The sequence below is a fragment of the Bombina bombina genome, chromosome 2, assembly GCF_027579735.1.
Source record: "Bombina bombina isolate aBomBom1 chromosome 2, aBomBom1.pri, whole genome shotgun sequence".
In the NCBI taxonomy this organism is placed as follows: domain Eukaryota; kingdom Metazoa; phylum Chordata; class Amphibia; order Anura; family Bombinatoridae; genus Bombina; species Bombina bombina.
The window spans coordinates 1,435,422,719-1,435,440,414 of record NC_069500.1 but is presented as its reverse complement, the minus strand read 5'-3'; the positions used below and the strand labels follow the sequence as shown (position 1 = coordinate 1,435,440,414).

Here is a 17,696-nt window from a genome sequence, read left to right as displayed (position 1 = left end):
GGCATTTCTATAGTATTCGGCAGCAGTATGTCACAACTATCTTCCACTGCGGCAGGGATATAGGTTGTACGACAATCTTCATGGCTGGGCAAGTCTGGCGGGTCAGATCGCAAGAGGAGGATATGTTGTATTAGGTCACCATAGTGAAAGTCCATAGTACGCTCCAGTAGAGAGAGCGCATTAACAATGACCGCCGCCATCTTTATCCAGAATACTAAGTGCGACTGAGGGCTAATCTTTTCACATGTCTCCTAAGAGACACTATTATGAAAAAGCAGGCTTCCTTTCTCGGTCAGTATCTTCAGAGGAAGTTAAGGAACCTGAGGAGTTCAGTCACAAGTTAAATTTATACCAAATAGCCTCCATTATTGAATCTTAGAGCAGGGAGCACTCTCATGTTAAGTCTTGCTTCTTCGGCAGTTGGCTCCGCCCCATCATTTTATTTTATTTTTATATATTTTTTCTTGCTATAACAAAAGATTCAACATTTACTTCTTGTATCACTCTTTACTGCCACTATTCTTCAGGGAAATATTTTATAACATTTTTTTAACCTACACCAACTGTTTTACAAAACATACACTTTGTTCCTTTGGCGCACACTATTTATATATTTTGTTAGAAAATATATAACCCCCTCTTTTCCCTATTAGTTAAATAATATTAAACCCTAATCTGCTGTCCCTAACATCGCCGCCACCTACCTACATTTATTAACCCCTAATCTGCCACCCCAACGTCGCCGCCACTATATTAAATTTATTAACCCCTAAATCTAAGTCTAACACTAACCCTAACACCCCCTAACTTAAATATAATTAAAATAAATCTATATAAAAATGACTTTCATTAACTAAATAATTCCTTTTTAAAACTAAATATTTACCTATAAAATAAACCCTACATTGTATCTAGCTTAGGTTTTATTTTTATTTTACAGGCAAGTTTGTATTTATTTTAAATAGGTAGAATAGCTACTAAATAGTTATTAACTATTTTCTACCTAGCTAAAATAAATACAAATTGACCTGTAAAATAAATCCTAATCTGTGTTACACTAACACCTAAACTAACCCTACAATTAAATAAATTCCCTAAATTAAATACAATTACCTAAATTCAAAACAATTAGCTAAATTACAAAAAACAATTAGCTAAATTACAGAAAATAAAAAACTAATTGCAAGATCTTTAAACTAATTACACCTAATCTTATAGCCCTATCAAAATAAAAAAGGCCACCCAAAATAAAACAAATCCTAGCCTAAACTAAGCTACCAATAGCCCTTAAAAAGGGCCTTTTGCGTGGCATTGCCCCAAAGAAATCAGCTCTTTTACCTGTAAAAAAATACAAATAACCCCCCCAACAGTTAAACCCACTACACACACAACCAAAACCCCAAATAAAACCCTAACTAAAAAGGGCATCTGGATGGGCATTGCCCTTAAAAGGCCATTTAGCTCTATTGCAGCCCAAAGCCCTAACCTAAAAATAAAACCCACCCAGTACACCCTTAAAAAATCCTAACACTAACCCCCGAAGATCCACTTACCGGGAGAAGTCTTCATCCAAGCGGCAAGATGTCCTCAACAAAGCCAGCAGAAGTGGTCCTCCAGATGGGCAGAAGTGGTCCTTCAGACGGGCAAAAGTCTTCACCCAGATGGCATCTTCTATCTAGATGGCATCTTCTATCTTCATCCTTCCAACATGGAGCAGCTCCATCTTCAAGACATCCTGCGCGGAGCATCATCTTCAATCGACGTCTTCTTGCTGAATGAAGGTTCCTTTAAATGACGTCATCCAAGATGGTGTCCCTTAGATTCCGATTGGCTGATAGAATTCTATCAGCCAATCGGAATTAAGGTGAAAAAATCCTTTTGGCTGATGCAATCAGCCAATAGGATTGAGCTCGCATTGTATTGGCTATTCCAAATTGAGCTCAATCCTATTGGCTGATTGCATCAGCCAATATGATTTTTTCACCTTTAATTCCAATTGGCTGATAGAATTCTATCAGCCAATCGGAATTCAAGGGACACCATCTTGGATGACGTCACTTAAAGGAACCTTCATTCTGCAAGAAGACTTTGATTGAATAGGATGCTCCGCGTTGGATGTCTTGAAGATGGAACCGCTCCACGCGGATGAAGATAGAAGATACCTACAGGATGAAGATTTCTGGGGGCTTGGATGAAGACATCTGCTGGCTTTGATGAGGACTTCTGCCTCTTCATTGAGGATGGATGTCGGGTCTTCAAAAACTGTAAGTGGATCTTCAGGGGTTAGTGTTAGGCTTTTTAAGGGTTTATTGGGTGGGTTTTATTTTTAGATTAGGGGTTTGGACACTTGAAAAAGAGCTAAATGCCCTTTTAAGGGCAATGCCCATCCAAATGCCATTTTCAGGGCAATGGGGAGCTTAGGTTTTTTTAGTTTGGATTTTATTTGGGGGGGTTGGTTGTATGGGTGGTGGGCTTTACTGTTGTTGTGTTGTTTGTATTATTTTTTACAGGTAAAAGAGCTGATTTCTTTGGGGCAATGCCCCGCAAAAGGCCCTTTTAAGGACTATTGGTAGTTTAGTTTAGGCTAGATTTTTTTTTATTTGGGGGGGGGGTATTTTGATAGGGCTATTAGATTAGGTGTAATTAGTTTAAATGTCAAAAAATGTATTTTTTATTTTTTGTAATTTAGTGTTTGTTTTTTGTAATTTAGTTAGTTGTATTTAATTTATGTAATTTATTAAATTGTAGTGTAAGGTTAGGTGTTAGTTTAACTCAGGTAAGGTTTTATTTTACAGGTAAATTTGTATTTATTTTAGCTAGGTAGTTATTAAATAGTTAATAACTATTTAGTAACTTTTCTACCTAGTTAAAATAAATACAAACTTGCCTGTAAAATAAAAATAAACCCTAAGCTAGCTACAATGTAACTATTAGTTATATTGTAGCTAGCTTAGGGTTTATTTTACAGGTAAGTATTTAGTTTTAAATATGAATTATTTAGGTAATGATAGTAGGTTTTATTTAGATTTATTTTAATTATATTTAAGTTAGGGGGTGGTAGGGTTAGGGTTTGACTTAGGTTTAGGGGTTAATAAATTTAGTATAATGGCCGCGACATTGGGGCAGCAGATTAGGGGTTAATAAATGTAGGTAGGTGGCGGCTATGTTAGGGGTGGCAGATTAGGGGTTAATAATATTTAACTAGTGTTTGCGATGCGTGAGTGCGGCAGTTTAGGGGTTAATATGTTTATTATAGTGGTGACGATATCCGGAGGGGCAGATTAGGGGTTAATGATTTTATTTTAGTGTTTGCGATGCGGGAGGGCCTCAGTTAAGGGGTTAATAGGTAGTTTATGGGTGTTAGTGTACTTTTTAGCACTTTAGTTATGAGTTTTATGTTACAGCTTTGTAGCGTAAAACCCATAACTACTGAGTTTCAGTTTACGGTATGGATCTTGGCAGTATTGACTGTACCGCTCACTTTTTGGCCTCCCAGGCAGACTCGTAATACCGGTGCTATGACAGTCCCATTAAAAAATGACTTTTTGAAAGCTGCTGTAATTGTACAGTAAAGTGTACAGTGCAGCTAAACCTGCAAGACTCGTAATACCAGCGGTAGTGAAAAAGAGCCATAACGCTGCTTTTTCACTCATACCGCAAAACTCGTAATCTAGACTATTATTTCCAATGCAGCAAAGGATTCTGGGTAAGATATGCAAATTAGGATCACAATTAATCACCTTTTTACTTCAAGTCTGCTTTTCAGCAGATTCCCTTAATGCTAAAGCATCGCTGTTCACAAAGCTTATAAGCTTAGTTAGGGTTAAGTCAGTAAAACCTTCTCCCAGCTGATGAGTAGCAATAACTACGAAACAGTCTGTCCTGGGATGGTTATGAATCACTGCACTAAGCTTATAAGCTGTGTGAACAACGATGCTTTGCCGTTAAGGGAATCTGCTTAAAAGCAGACTTGAAGTAAAAAGGTGCGTCATTGTGAACCTAATTTGCATATATTACCCAGATTCCTTTGCTTCATTGGAAACAATATAAAAAAAAATTATATATATACAGGGAGTGCAGAATTATTAGGAAAATTAGTATTTTGACCACATCATCCTCTTTCTGCATGTTGTCTTACTCCAAGCTGTATAGGCTTGAAAGCCTACTACCAATTAAGCATATTAGGTGATGTGCATCTCTGTAATGAGAAGGGGTGTGGTCTAATGACATCAACACCCTATATCAGGTGTGCATAATTATTAGGCAACTTCCTTTCCTTTGGCAAAATGGGTAAAAAGAAGGACTTGACAGGCTCAGAAAAGTCAAAAATAGTGAGATATCTTGCAGAGGGATGCAGCACTCTTAAAATTGCAAAGCTTCTGAAGCGTGATCATCGAACAATCAAGCGTTTCATTCAAAATAGTCAACAGGGTCGCAAGAAGCGTGTGGAAAAACCAAGGCGCAAAATAACTGCCCATGACCTGAGAAAAGTCAAGCGTGCAGCTGCCAAGATGCCACTTGCCACCAGTTTGGCCATATTTCAGAGCTGCAACATCACTGGAGTGCCCAAAAGCACAAGGTGTGCAATACTCAGAGACATGGCCAAGGTAAGAAAGGCTGAAAGACGACCACCACTGAACAAGACACACAAGCTGAAACGTCAAGATGGGCCAAGAAATATCTCAAGACTGATTTTTCTAAGGTTTTATGGACTGATGAAATGAGAGTGAGTCTTTATGGGCCAGATGGATGGGCCCGTGGCTGGATTGGTAAAGGGCAGAGAACTCCAGTCCGACTCAGACGCCAGCAAGGTGGAGGTGGAGTACTGGTTTGGGCTGGTATCATCAAAGATGAGCTTGTGGGGCCTTTTCGGGTTGAGGATGGAGTCAAGCTCAACTCCCAGTCCTACTGCCAGTTTCTGGAAGACACCTTCTTCAAGCAGTGGTACAGGAAGAAGTCTGCATCCTTCAAGAAAAACATGATTTTCATGCAGGACAATGCTCCATCACACGCGTCCAAGTACTCCACAGCGTGGCTGGCAAGAAAGGGTATAAAAAAAGAAAATCTAATGACATGGCCTCTTGTTCACCTGATCTGAACCCCATTGAGAACCTGTGGTCCATCATCAAATGTGAGATTTACAAGGAGGGAAAACAGTACACCTCTCTGAACAGTGTCTGGGAGGCTGTGGTTGCTGCTGCACGCAATGTTGATGGTGAACAGATCAAAAAACTGACAGAATCCATGGATGGCAGGCTTTTGAGTGTCCTTGCAAAGAAAGGTGGCTATATTGGTCACTGATTTGTTTTTGTTTTGTTTTTGAATGTCAGAAATGTATATTTGTGAATGTTGAGATGTTATATTGGTTTCACTGGTAAAAATTGAAATGGGTATATATTTGTTTTTTGTTAAGTTGCCTAATAATTATGCACAGTAATAGTCACCTGCACACACAGATATCCCCCTAAAATAGCTAAAACTAAAAACAAACTAAAAACTACTTCCAAAACTATTCAGCTTTGATATTAATAAGTTTTTTGGGTTCATTGAGAACATGGTTGTTGTTCAATAATAAAATTAATCCTCAAAAATACAACTTGCCTAATAATTCTGCACTCCCTGTATATATATATATATATATATATATATATATATATATATATATATATATATATATATATATATATATATATATATATATATATATATATATATATATATATATATATATATATATATTTATGTGTCTGTAAACACATTTATACACATATACATACATATATACATATGTACACACATACACACACATATACTGTATATATATAAACATACAAAGACATATTTAGACATGAATATGTATGTATCTCTATGTTAAAGCACCTTGCAGCCTTTTTTTTTTTTTTTTTCTTACACCTGAGACCTCATATCTTTGAGGGTTTTGACTTTTTCATGTGTTTGCGATGCGTGAGTGCCGCAGTTTAGGGGTTAATAAGTTTATTTTAGTGGTGACGATATCCGGAGCGGCAGATTAGGGGTTATTAATTTTATTTTAGTATTTGCGATGCGGGAGGGCCTCGGTTTAGGGGTTAATAGGTAGTTTATGGGTGTTAGTGTACTTTTTAGCACTTTAGTTATGAGTTTTATGTTACAGCTTTGTAGCGTAAAACCCATAACTACTGACTTTCAGTTTACGGTATGGATCTTGGCAGTATTGACTGTACCGCTCACTTTTTGGCCTCCCAGGCAGACTCGTAATACCGGCGCTATGACAGTCCCATTAAAAAATGACTTTTTGAAAGCTGCGGTAATTACGTTGCGTTACGGCCAAAAAAGTGTACAGTGCAGCTAAACCTGCAAGACTCGTAATACCAGCAGTAGTGAAAAAGAGCCATAACGCTGCTTTTTCACTCATACCGCAAAACTCTTAATCTAGACTATTGTTTCCAATGCAGCAAAGGATTCTGGGTAAGATATGCAAATTAGGATCACAATTAATCACCTTTTTACTTCAAGTCTGCTTTTCAGCAGATTCCCTTAATGCTAAAGCATCGCTGTTCACAAAGCTTATAAGCTTAGTTAGAGTTAGTGCAGTAAAACCTTCTCCCAGCTGATGATTAGCAATAACTACGAAACAGTCTGTCCTGGGATGGTTATGAATCACTGCACTAAGCTTATAAGCTGTGTGAACAACGATGCTTTGCCGTTAAGGGAATCTGCTTAAAAGCAGACTTGAATTAAAAAGGTGCGTCATTGTGAACCTAATTTGCATATATTACCCAGAATCCTTTGCTTCATTGTAAACAATATAAATATATGTTTATATATATTTATGTGTCTGTAAACACATGTATACATATATACATACATATATACAGTATATATATAAACATAAAAAGACATATTTAGACATGAATATGTATGTATCTCTATGTTAAAGCACCTTGCAGCCTTTTTTTTTTTTCTAACACCTGAGACCTCATATCTTTGAAGGTTTTTCATGCAATATTTATTTTAAATATTTTTTATTAGATGGTGTTATGTGTGTAACTGTACTGTGTGATGTGTTTTGTATAATAATATTATTAGATGTGTTATTATGTGTGTAACTGTACTGTGTAATGTATTTGTGATGTGTTTTGTATAATACTATTATTAGATAGTGTTATTATGTGTGTAACTGTACTGTGTGATGTGTTTTGTATAATAAAATTACTAGATGTGTTATAATGAGTGAAACTGTACTGTGTAATGTATTTGTGATGTGTTTTGTATAATAATATTATTAGATAGTGTTATTATGTGTGTAACTGTACAGTGAAATGTATTTGTGATGTGTTTTGTATAATAATATTATTAGATAGTGTTATTATGTGTGTAACTGTACAGTGTAATGTATTTGTGATGTGTTTTGTATAATAATATTATTAGATAGTGTTAATCTGTGTGTATCTGTACTGTGTAATGTATTTTTTATGTGTTTTGTATAATAATATTATAAGATGTGTAATTATGAGTATAACTGTACTGTGTAATGTATTTGTGATGTGTTTTGTATAATAATATTATTAGATGGTGTTATTATGTGTGTAACTGTACTGTGTAATGTATTTGTGATGTGTTTTATATAATAATATTATTAGATAGTGTTATTATGTGTGTAACTGTACTGTGTAATGTATTTGTGATGTGTTTTGTATAATAATATTATTAGATGGTGTTATTATGTGTCTAACTGTACTATGTAATGTATTTGTAATATGTTTGCATAATAACATTATTATATAGTGTTATTATGTGTGTAACTGTATTGTGTAATGTATTTGTGATGTCTTTTGTATAATAATATTATTAGAAGGTGTTATTATGTGTGTAACTGTACTGTGTAATGTATTTGTGATGTGTTTGTATAATAATATTATTAGATGGTGTTATTATGTGTGTAACTGTACTGTGTAATGTATTTGTGATATGTTTGTATAATAATATTATTAGATGGTGTTATTATGTGTGTAACTGTATTGTGTAATGTATTTGTGATGTGTTTTGTATAATAATATTATTAGACGGTGTTATTATGTGTGTAACTGTACTGTGTAATGTATATGTGATGTGTTTTGTATAATAATATTTTTAGATAGTTTTATTATTTATGTAACTGTACTGTGTAATGTATATGTTATATGTTTTGTATAATACTATTATTAGATGGCGTTATTATGTGTGTAACTGTACTGTGTAATGTATTTGTGATGTGCTTTGTATAATAATATTATTAGATGGTGTTATTATGTGTGTAACTGTACTGTGTAATGTATTTGTGATGTCTTTTGTATAATAATATTATTAGATAGTGTTATTATGTGTGTAACTGTACTGTGTAATGTATTTGTGATGTGTTTTGTATAATAATATTATTAGATGGTGTTATTATGTGTGTAACTGTACTGTGTAATGTATTTGTGATGAGTTTTGTATAATAATATTATTAGATGGTGTTATTATGTGTGTAACTGTACTGTGTAATGTATTTGTGATGTGTTTTGTATAATAATATAAATAGATACTGCTATTATGTGTGTAACTATACTGTGTAATGTATATGTTATATGTTTTGTATAATAATATTATTAGATAGTGTTATTATGTGTGTAACTGTACTGTGTAATGTATTTGTGATGTGTTATGTATAATAGTATTATTAGATAGTGTTATTATGTGTCTAACTGTACTATGTAATGTATTTGTGATATGTTTTGTGGCACTTTTTAGTTTTGTATAACAGTTAATCAGAGCTCTAATCATTCTAGCGTAAATTGTGATTGTGCCTGGGTGTTTGCATTAACTTTCAACTTGTAAGATGAGCGCAAATTAACTTGCACTCAAATGGACGGAATACCAGATATCGCTTGTGTTCAAACGTTAGCGCTCCACTCGTAGCCTATAAAGGGATAGGTGTGGATTTGGATTTGTGCAAATACCAAAAAGATATTACTAACGATGCTGTACTCTGTCTATTAGTTTCAAAATGAAAGCCAAGCGACTCCTTTAATGAATAAACTGCAGAAGAAATTGTTAAAAAGATTTTTACAAGTCATATGGGAAAGACTTTGCTCTATTTAATAACTATATCAATGTGACACAAAAAAACAAGAAAGAATATATCGCTATATAGCAAATTAACATTATTTTAGGATATCTCCTTCAATCTTTATTTATTTTCAAACCCCACTTATAGGGGACAGTCCAATGTCTCAAACTGGGTTGTGATCAGTAGGCTAAATATAAGGCTAGATTACCAGTAGACTAAATATAAGGCTAGATTATCAGTAGACTAAATATAAGGCTAGATTACCAGTAGACTAAATATAAGGCTAGATTATCAGTAGACTAAATATAAGGCTAGATTACCAGTAGACTAAATATAAGGCTAGATTATCAATAGACTAAATATAAGGCTAGATTACCAGTAGACTAAATATAAGGCTAGATTACCAGTAGACTAAATATAAGGCTAGATTACCAGTAGACTAAATATAAGGAAATAGATTACCAGTAGACTAAATATAAGGCTAGATTACCAGTAGACTAAATATAAGGCTAGATTACCAGTAGACTAAATATAAGGCTAGATTGCCAGTAGACTAAATATAAGGCTAGATTACCAGTAGACTAAATATAAGGCTAGATTACCAGTAGACTAAATATAAGGCTAGATTACCAGTAGACTAAATATAAGGCTAGATTATCAGTAGACTAAATATAAGACTAGATTACCAGTAGACTAAATATAAGGCTAGATTACCAGTAGACTAAATATAAGGCTAGATTACCAGTAGACTAAATATAAGGAAATAGATTACCAGTAGACTAAATATAAGGCTAGATTACCAGTAGACTAAATATAAGGCTAGATTTCCAGTAGACTAAATATAAGGCTAGATTACCAGTAGACTAAATATAAGGCTAGATTACCAGTAGACTAAATATATGGCTAGATTACCAGTAGACTAAATATAAGGCTAGATTACCAGTAGACTAAATATAAGGCTAGATTACCAGTAGACTAAATATAAGGCTAGATTACCAGTAGACTAAATATAAGTCTAGATTACCAGTAGACTAAATATAAGGCTAGATTACCAGTAGACTAAATATAAGCCTAGATTACCAGTAGACTAAATATAAGGCTAGATTACCAGTAGACTAAATATAAGGCTAGATTATCAGTAGACTAAATATAAGGAAATAGATTGCCAGTAGACTAAATATAAGGCTAGATTATCAGTAGACTAAATATAAGGCTAGATTACCAGTAGACTAAATATAAGGCTAGATTACCAGTAGACTAAATATAAGGCTAGATTACCAGTAGACTAAATATAAGGCTAGTTTATCAGTAGAATAAATATAAGGCTAGATTACCAGTAGACTAAATATAAGGCTAGATTACCAGTAGACTAAATATAAGGCTAGATTACCAGTAGACTAAATATAAGGCTAGATTACCAGTAGACTAAATATAAGGCTAGATTATCAGTAGACTAAATATAAGGCTAGATTACCAGTAGACTAAATATAAGGCTAGATTACCAGTAGACTAAATATAAGGATAGATTATCAGTAGACTATATATAAAGCTAGATTACCAGTAGACTAAATATAAGGTTAGATTACCAGTAGACTAAATATAAGGCTAGATTACCAGTAGACTAAATATAAGGAAATAGATTACCAGTAGACTAAATATAAGGCTAGATTACCAGTAGACTAAATATAAGGCTAGGTTACCAGTAGAGCAGTTTATAGCTCCCGCTCAAGCCATAATGTTGCTAGGCAAAGGCTTTTTGCGTGCATTGGGTTGTCGTCGTATTATGGGGCCCATTTATCAAGCTCCGTAAGGATCTTGTGGGCTCGTGTTTCTGGCGAGTCTTCAGATTTGCCAGAAACAGCAGTTATTAAGCAGTGGTCACAAAGACCGCTGCTCCATAACCTGTCCGCCTGCTCTGATGAGGCAGATAGGAATCACCACAATTCAACCCAATCGAGTACGATCGGGTTTATTGACACCTCCCTGCTGGCAGCCGATTGGCCGTGAGTTGTGAGCTGCTGGTGCAATGCTGAATACATAGAGCGTATTGCTCTCCGCATTCAGCGATGTCTGTCGGACCTGATCCGCACTATCGAATCAGGTCCGACAGACACTTGATAATTCGGCCTCAATGTGTTAAAAGTAAAAGTTTTGCAAGTGATGGAAAGAGACGCATTTACGTATTCTCTTATAGACTTCAATGGAGCATTAAAGCCTGAAAAACCTAACACCCATACTCGCACGCAAATCCAATCTTGTTTATTCAAGTGCGCTAACCCGACATGAAATATAAATATTTTACATTCCAATGTTCTTTGCAATATTTTCTGTTTATTCTTAAATAAATATTTCTTTATATAGCTGTTCTTTTTGTAAAATATGTATCAATACCTATGTATATATGATTATAAATAGGTATATATATATATGTATATATATATATATGTATATATACAGTATATATAGCTTTATACTGTATATTGGAACATCTATTAAAAAATAGATAAAACAGTGTCTATTATTTGAAGAAAATTGGAATGCTAAATATTTTCTTGTATTGGACTGCAAAGGTCTCCAACGTACCTATATTTATTGGCTGGATTTCTATATGTGTAAATACTGTATACATATGTATATATTTATTTATGTGTTTGATGTATAAATACTGAAAGCAGTGGAAGACTTTTTAAGTAAAGATTTACTCACCAACAACTGAAATATTTCCTGGAGCAAATAGAATTAATTCTATGTTTGATGTTTTTTTCTGGTTTGATCATTTTTACTATTTAAAGTCAGTGGTACAGAAGGGCACCAAGCTTGCCCCCATTTCTGTGAATCTACTTATGGTATTATGGGAGGAACAGTTTGTTTTGCAAGCTAAATGGCATCCTATTTACAATATGTGAGTAATAACCAATGGAACATTAAGGGGACAATTAACTATGCCCTGAATTGGGCCAACTCATCATGTTTCCACGCAAAAGACTTCAGGAGTTAAGACCGCTGCTCCTTAACTAGATCTGACGCTTCTGAGAGGCGTACAGCAATCAACCCAATCGCATACGATCGGGTTGATTGACACCCCCTGCTAGCAGCCGCAAATCTGCAGGGGGTGGCATTGCATAAGCAGTTTTCTAAAACTGCTTGTGTAATGCTGAATGCAGACAGCATATGCTGTCCGCATTCAGCGATGTCTGGCAGACATAATACGCTGTAGCGTATCATGTCCGCCAGACATTAATAAATCGGTACTTGGGCATATAGTACCAATAAAATAAATTTGGAGATATAAATTGAAGACAATGAATTAAAAAGAAATACTTTTTCAAAAAAGGATCTCAATAACTATACTAATTTAATAACTATACTAATTTACAGTTGCCATCAAAAGACTTGGATTCAAAATATACCAAAAAGACAGTTTCATAGAATCATGACAAACTGTTTGGATAAGAAGGTAAACGTTTATATATATATATATATATATATATATATATATATATATATATATATATATATATATATATATATATATATATAGCAACATGCAACATGTAAATATATATGTATAGGAATATATACATGTATAAACATATAAATACACATGTATATATTCATATACATATACTGTATATTTACAGGGAACACACAATCCCCGTAGACTGCTATGTACAATCCCCATAGACTGCTATGTAAAGGCACTTTTCAGTGCCATTTTTTTCTAACACCCCACACTCGCCACTTTAACCCCTTAAAATGGCTTTGTGAATTATTTTTTATTTTATTTTTTATTTTTTAAATATACTACAATTTTTTTTTAAACAAAAAAGAAAACTTTATTTGGGGGGATATTTTAAAAATGAAATAAAGGTCTGACCATTTATGGGTGCACGATAAATTAGCATTCCACTTGTTATCTAGCCCTTTGTTTTTTATTAGAAAATTGGTTTACTTTTATATAACCATTAACCACTTGACATGCAATGTAATAATACTGTTTCTATTCTCTGTATCCTGATATCATCAATAAATAAATGATACATGTATCAAATGCATTTTGTCATCACAGCAGTTTTTACTGTTACATCAGAAAGAGTTGTATGTGTTACTGACTTTAAACAAAGTGTCTGCAAGCTTTAGCTAAAATATTTATACTGTTTCTGTCTAAGAACATAATGTATTTTTTTCTGGATAGTTTCCACATTCTCAGTGTTCAACAGAGTGTCAACCTGGTCAAAGAAAAGCCCTGATACGAGGACAGCCTTCCTGCTGCTATATCTGTGTCCCATGCGCAGACGGGGAGGTCTCCAATATCACTGGTATGTGTGACATAGCTGGGTCAGTACCAAATATAGGTCTGGGCATTTCAAGGGAGAGCAGCCCATTCCCTCTCATTTGTTATTCAACCATACACCAAAAATAACCAGTATAATGTATCAGTGTAGTAGACAAAACATTTAGGGTCTAATTACAAGTGGAGCGCTAAATATTGCTTTAGTGAAAGCAATATTTGTGCTCCACTGTGTAATATCAGCGCATGCTAATGTGCGCTGGTATTACAAGTTCACAGCACATTGTTGGGAAGCATTTCACTCACGAGAGCTCTTCCAATGGGAGTCTCATTCTGATGCCGTTAGTTACGGCATCAGAACTTAAGCACAGCAAAGCGGTTAAGAAGTGCAGTGAGGGCAGCAATATTAAATACAGTATATATGTATATGATTATATACTTATATATTTATGTGTTAATAAATGTTTGTATAAACACATATTAACACATAAATATATAAGTATGTAATCATATACATATACATTTACTGGGAACAGACATTTCTAATAGACCGCAATGTAAAGGGACATTTACACCCCTACTGTAGCCCCAAAATACTGTCTAGTGCTCTTATTTTATTAAATATATATATATGCATTTATGAATAAATATTTTGTATTCTTCTATTTACATTGGAATGTGAAATATTAATATTTCATGTCAGGTTAGCACACATTAGAAGATTTGATCGGGTTTGCGCGAGAGTTAGAATTTTTCCATGTTTAGCAATCCATTGAAACCTACAGGGGAATATGTTAACGTGGTTACAATATTTGAAGTTCAGTTTTTTGCGCATGCTTGGATAGCGCAAAAGCCAAAACATTTTTTACTTTCAACTTGTAATAAGCGCTCAAGTCTAGCAAGGTTAATGCGCAATCAGGAACGCAAAGTATCGCTCCACTAGTAATCTAGAGAGATAACAAGCAGAATATTAACCTTAATATTAATATTAATTCCTAAGAGTCAATTTACTTGAGTTAAAAGAATAGTAACAGATCAGGACCGATGTAAATATAGACTGCAGCAGATGGCCAGTAAGTTCATAGATATAAATTATCCTCCTCTGCTTGTTTCTAAACAATTGGATATGATTTTGGAGGAAACAGATAAGATAAGTAAGCAACCAAAAACGAATCGTATGATTTTTGTTACACAATTTAATAGGTTGAGCAACAGAGTCACTGGTATTCTAAAGAAGAATTGGCGTATAATAAGAGAGTGCCACCCAGAAATTATTGAATTCAGAGAAAACCCAATGGTGGCTTATAAAAAGAACAGGAACATTAGAGATATGTTGGTGCATTCAGTCATTGGTAGCCATAAACAAGAAAGCCAGAAAACTATTGGGCCTAAGAAACTAGATTGCTACCCATGCCTGAATTGCAGCAACTGCAGTTCCATGATCAAGGGAGATAGTTTTTATCATCCCACCACTGGGAAGAGATTTAAAATGAACAAATATTTAACTTGTAGAGCCACATACTGTATCTACCTCATCAAATGCCCATGTGGACAAATTTATATTGGTGAGACCCATAGAGAGGGAAGGGAGAGGATAACTGAGCATAAATCCAACATTAGATGCAAAAATAAAGAAGCTCCAGTATCCTCTCACTTCCTCTCTATGGGTCATAATATCAGCCAACTTAGGTTTCAAATCTTAGAACAGGTTGATAGGCCTAGAAGGGGTGGAGATAGAGAACATTTGTTGAAGATGAGGGAACTATTTTAGGTATATAAATTGGAATCAATGAGACCAAAAGGCATGAACAAGGATTTTGATTGGAGTCTTTTTTCTGAATAATTATTGAGAAAAGAATTATGTATACATTTTGAATAATATATAAAAAAAACACACATATTTTCTAAAAAGTTGTGTTTTGTACCTCTTAAATTTTGTACATAGATATATGTGTTTTTTTAAGTAAATGTTTTGTTGTATGTTTGTGCACATCCTGTGATAACTTTGTGCTGCATTGAATTTTATATCCACAAGATGGCACTGTTGTGCAATTAGCTTAACACAAGATGTTGAATAAACAGGTAAGGGTATATAAAGACATGTACCTGTGTGTATTCAATTATACATGATTAAGAGCCTGTTTAGTCTTGAAACGTTGTAATTTCTACTCAGGCTGAAACAGACTAATCCCTGCCCCAGGATCAATTTCTTTAATTTGCCTTTTTCAATAAATCTTTTCAGCTGGGTAAAATCTAAAAAGGACAAAACAAAATCCCAGATTCATTATAATAATTTATTTTTTCTATTAACGGTTGCAAATGGTGTTAACACAAAGATTTTTTTATTTGTTTTTTCTTATAGATAGTGAAAATTGTCAAAAATGCCCAGATGATCAATGGCCTAATGAGAAAAAGGATTCATGTGTTCTTAAGATTATAGAATATTTGTCATATAAAAAAGATATTACAGCCATTTTCTTATCATTTATGTCAGTTTCCTTGCTTTTATTAACTGTCCTTGTTTTTGGAATTTTTATCTTCTTCTTTGATACCCCTATCGTCAAAGCTAATAACCGTAATCTCAGCTTCATTCTCCTTACCTCCATCATGCTGAGCTACCTCTGTGTGTTTTTGTTCCTTGGCCGTCCTGTGGATATAACGTGTATGCTCCGTCAGATCTCCTTTGGAATCAGCTTCTCAGTAGCTGTGTCTTCTTTGTTGGCCAAGACTATCATGGTTGGCATTGCTTTCAAAGCTACTAAACCTGGCAGCAGCTGGAGAAAATGGCTGAGCTCCAAACTGTCCAACTCTGTAGTTATAATTTTGTCATCTACACAAGTTATAATTTGTGTGGTTTGGTTGACAATATCACCACCTTACCAGGAGTATAACATGCACTCTGAGCCAGGAAAGATTATCATACAATGTAATGAGGGATCTGCACTTGCTTTTTACTCCGTCCTGGGATATATGTTTCTTCTGGCAGCGGCAAGTTTCATCACAGCTTTCTATACCAGGACATTACCGGACAGCTTTAATGAAACAAAGTTCATCACCTTCAGCATGTTGGTGTTCTGCAGTGTGTGGATTGCCATGATCCCGGCGTATCTCAGCACAAAGGGAAAACAGATGGTGGCTGTAGAGATATTTGCCATACTGGCTTCTAATACTGGACTTCTAGGCTGTATATTTTTACCAAAATGTTTCATCATCATATTTAGACCTGAAATTAACACAAAAACATATTTGCTTGACAGAAACAAAAAGTAATATATTATAATATGAATGTTTTAGATTTAAAAAAATGTCTAAAACAAATAAGTAGTTCTTACAATAAAAATGCATTGGCTGTTTACCACAGAAATGACTTTAGCATTAGTATAGTCTTATCATTTAACATGGTTGTACAAGGCCTTATCCTAGAGAGCTTAACAGATTAATTAGAACTGTGTTTAGAATAGTAATCAGGGAGTAAATTGTTAGGGGATAGGGTCAATAATCCAACCCTTGTAACAAGTTGATAAAAACATAGGATTTGCCTTTGTGTGTGTGTGAATAAACACTTTGCAGCCCTTTCCAGTCAAATACCTAAAAAAACCTAAGAAACATTTTTATTAAATACTAATAATAATTATGTATTTTACTGTGTTTTACAGGTATTTAAATTCCAATGTTCTTCACATCGAAGAAAATGTTATTTTCAGTTCTAAATATTTATATATATATATATATATATATATATATATATATATATATATATATATATATATATATATATAAATATATATATACACAGTATATATATATATATTACAAGAAACATACACCTATATTACGAGTTTTGCGCTAAACAGGGTACGAAACTAATGCAACAAAAGTTGCATTATTTCACCCCTCATAGTGTTGCCATTATGAGTTTCTGAAAAGCCTCCTTGTGCGTGCGATATGGTGGCATTAAGCTCCATACAGCACAAAAGCCAAGGGCTGCTTTGATGTGCTCGTGCACGCTTTCCCCCATAGACATCAACGGGGAGAGAGTGATAGTAAAAAACACCTGAAGTGCGGAATGGCGATCACCGTAACGCAACCCCATTGATGTCTATGGGTAAAAAAAGTTACATTTAAATCTAACACCCTAACATAAACCCCAAGTCTAATCACCCCTAATCCACTACCCCCGCTATCACCGACACTAATAAAATTGATTAACCCCTAATCTGCCATTCCCAACATCACCACCACTAATAAAATATATTAACCCCTTTTCCGCCACTCCCGATATCGCTGACACTATAATAAAGCTATTAACCCCTATTA

General features: G+C 34.3%; 1 protein-coding gene across 1 annotated transcript; it reads left to right on the top strand.

Annotated features, from left to right (window-relative positions):
• The first annotated feature begins 12,521 nt into the window (after positions 1–12,521).
• On the top strand, positions 12,522–16,649 carry LOC128647608 (vomeronasal type-2 receptor 26-like). Its single transcript, XM_053700363.1, has 3 exons — positions 12,522–12,545; positions 13,284–13,407; positions 15,742–16,649. Exons 1-3 carry the CDS (start codon positions 12,522–12,524, stop codon positions 16,647–16,649), a joined length of 1,056 nt encoding a protein of 351 aa, XP_053556338.1.
• Positions 16,650–17,696: the final 1,047 nt, after the last annotated feature.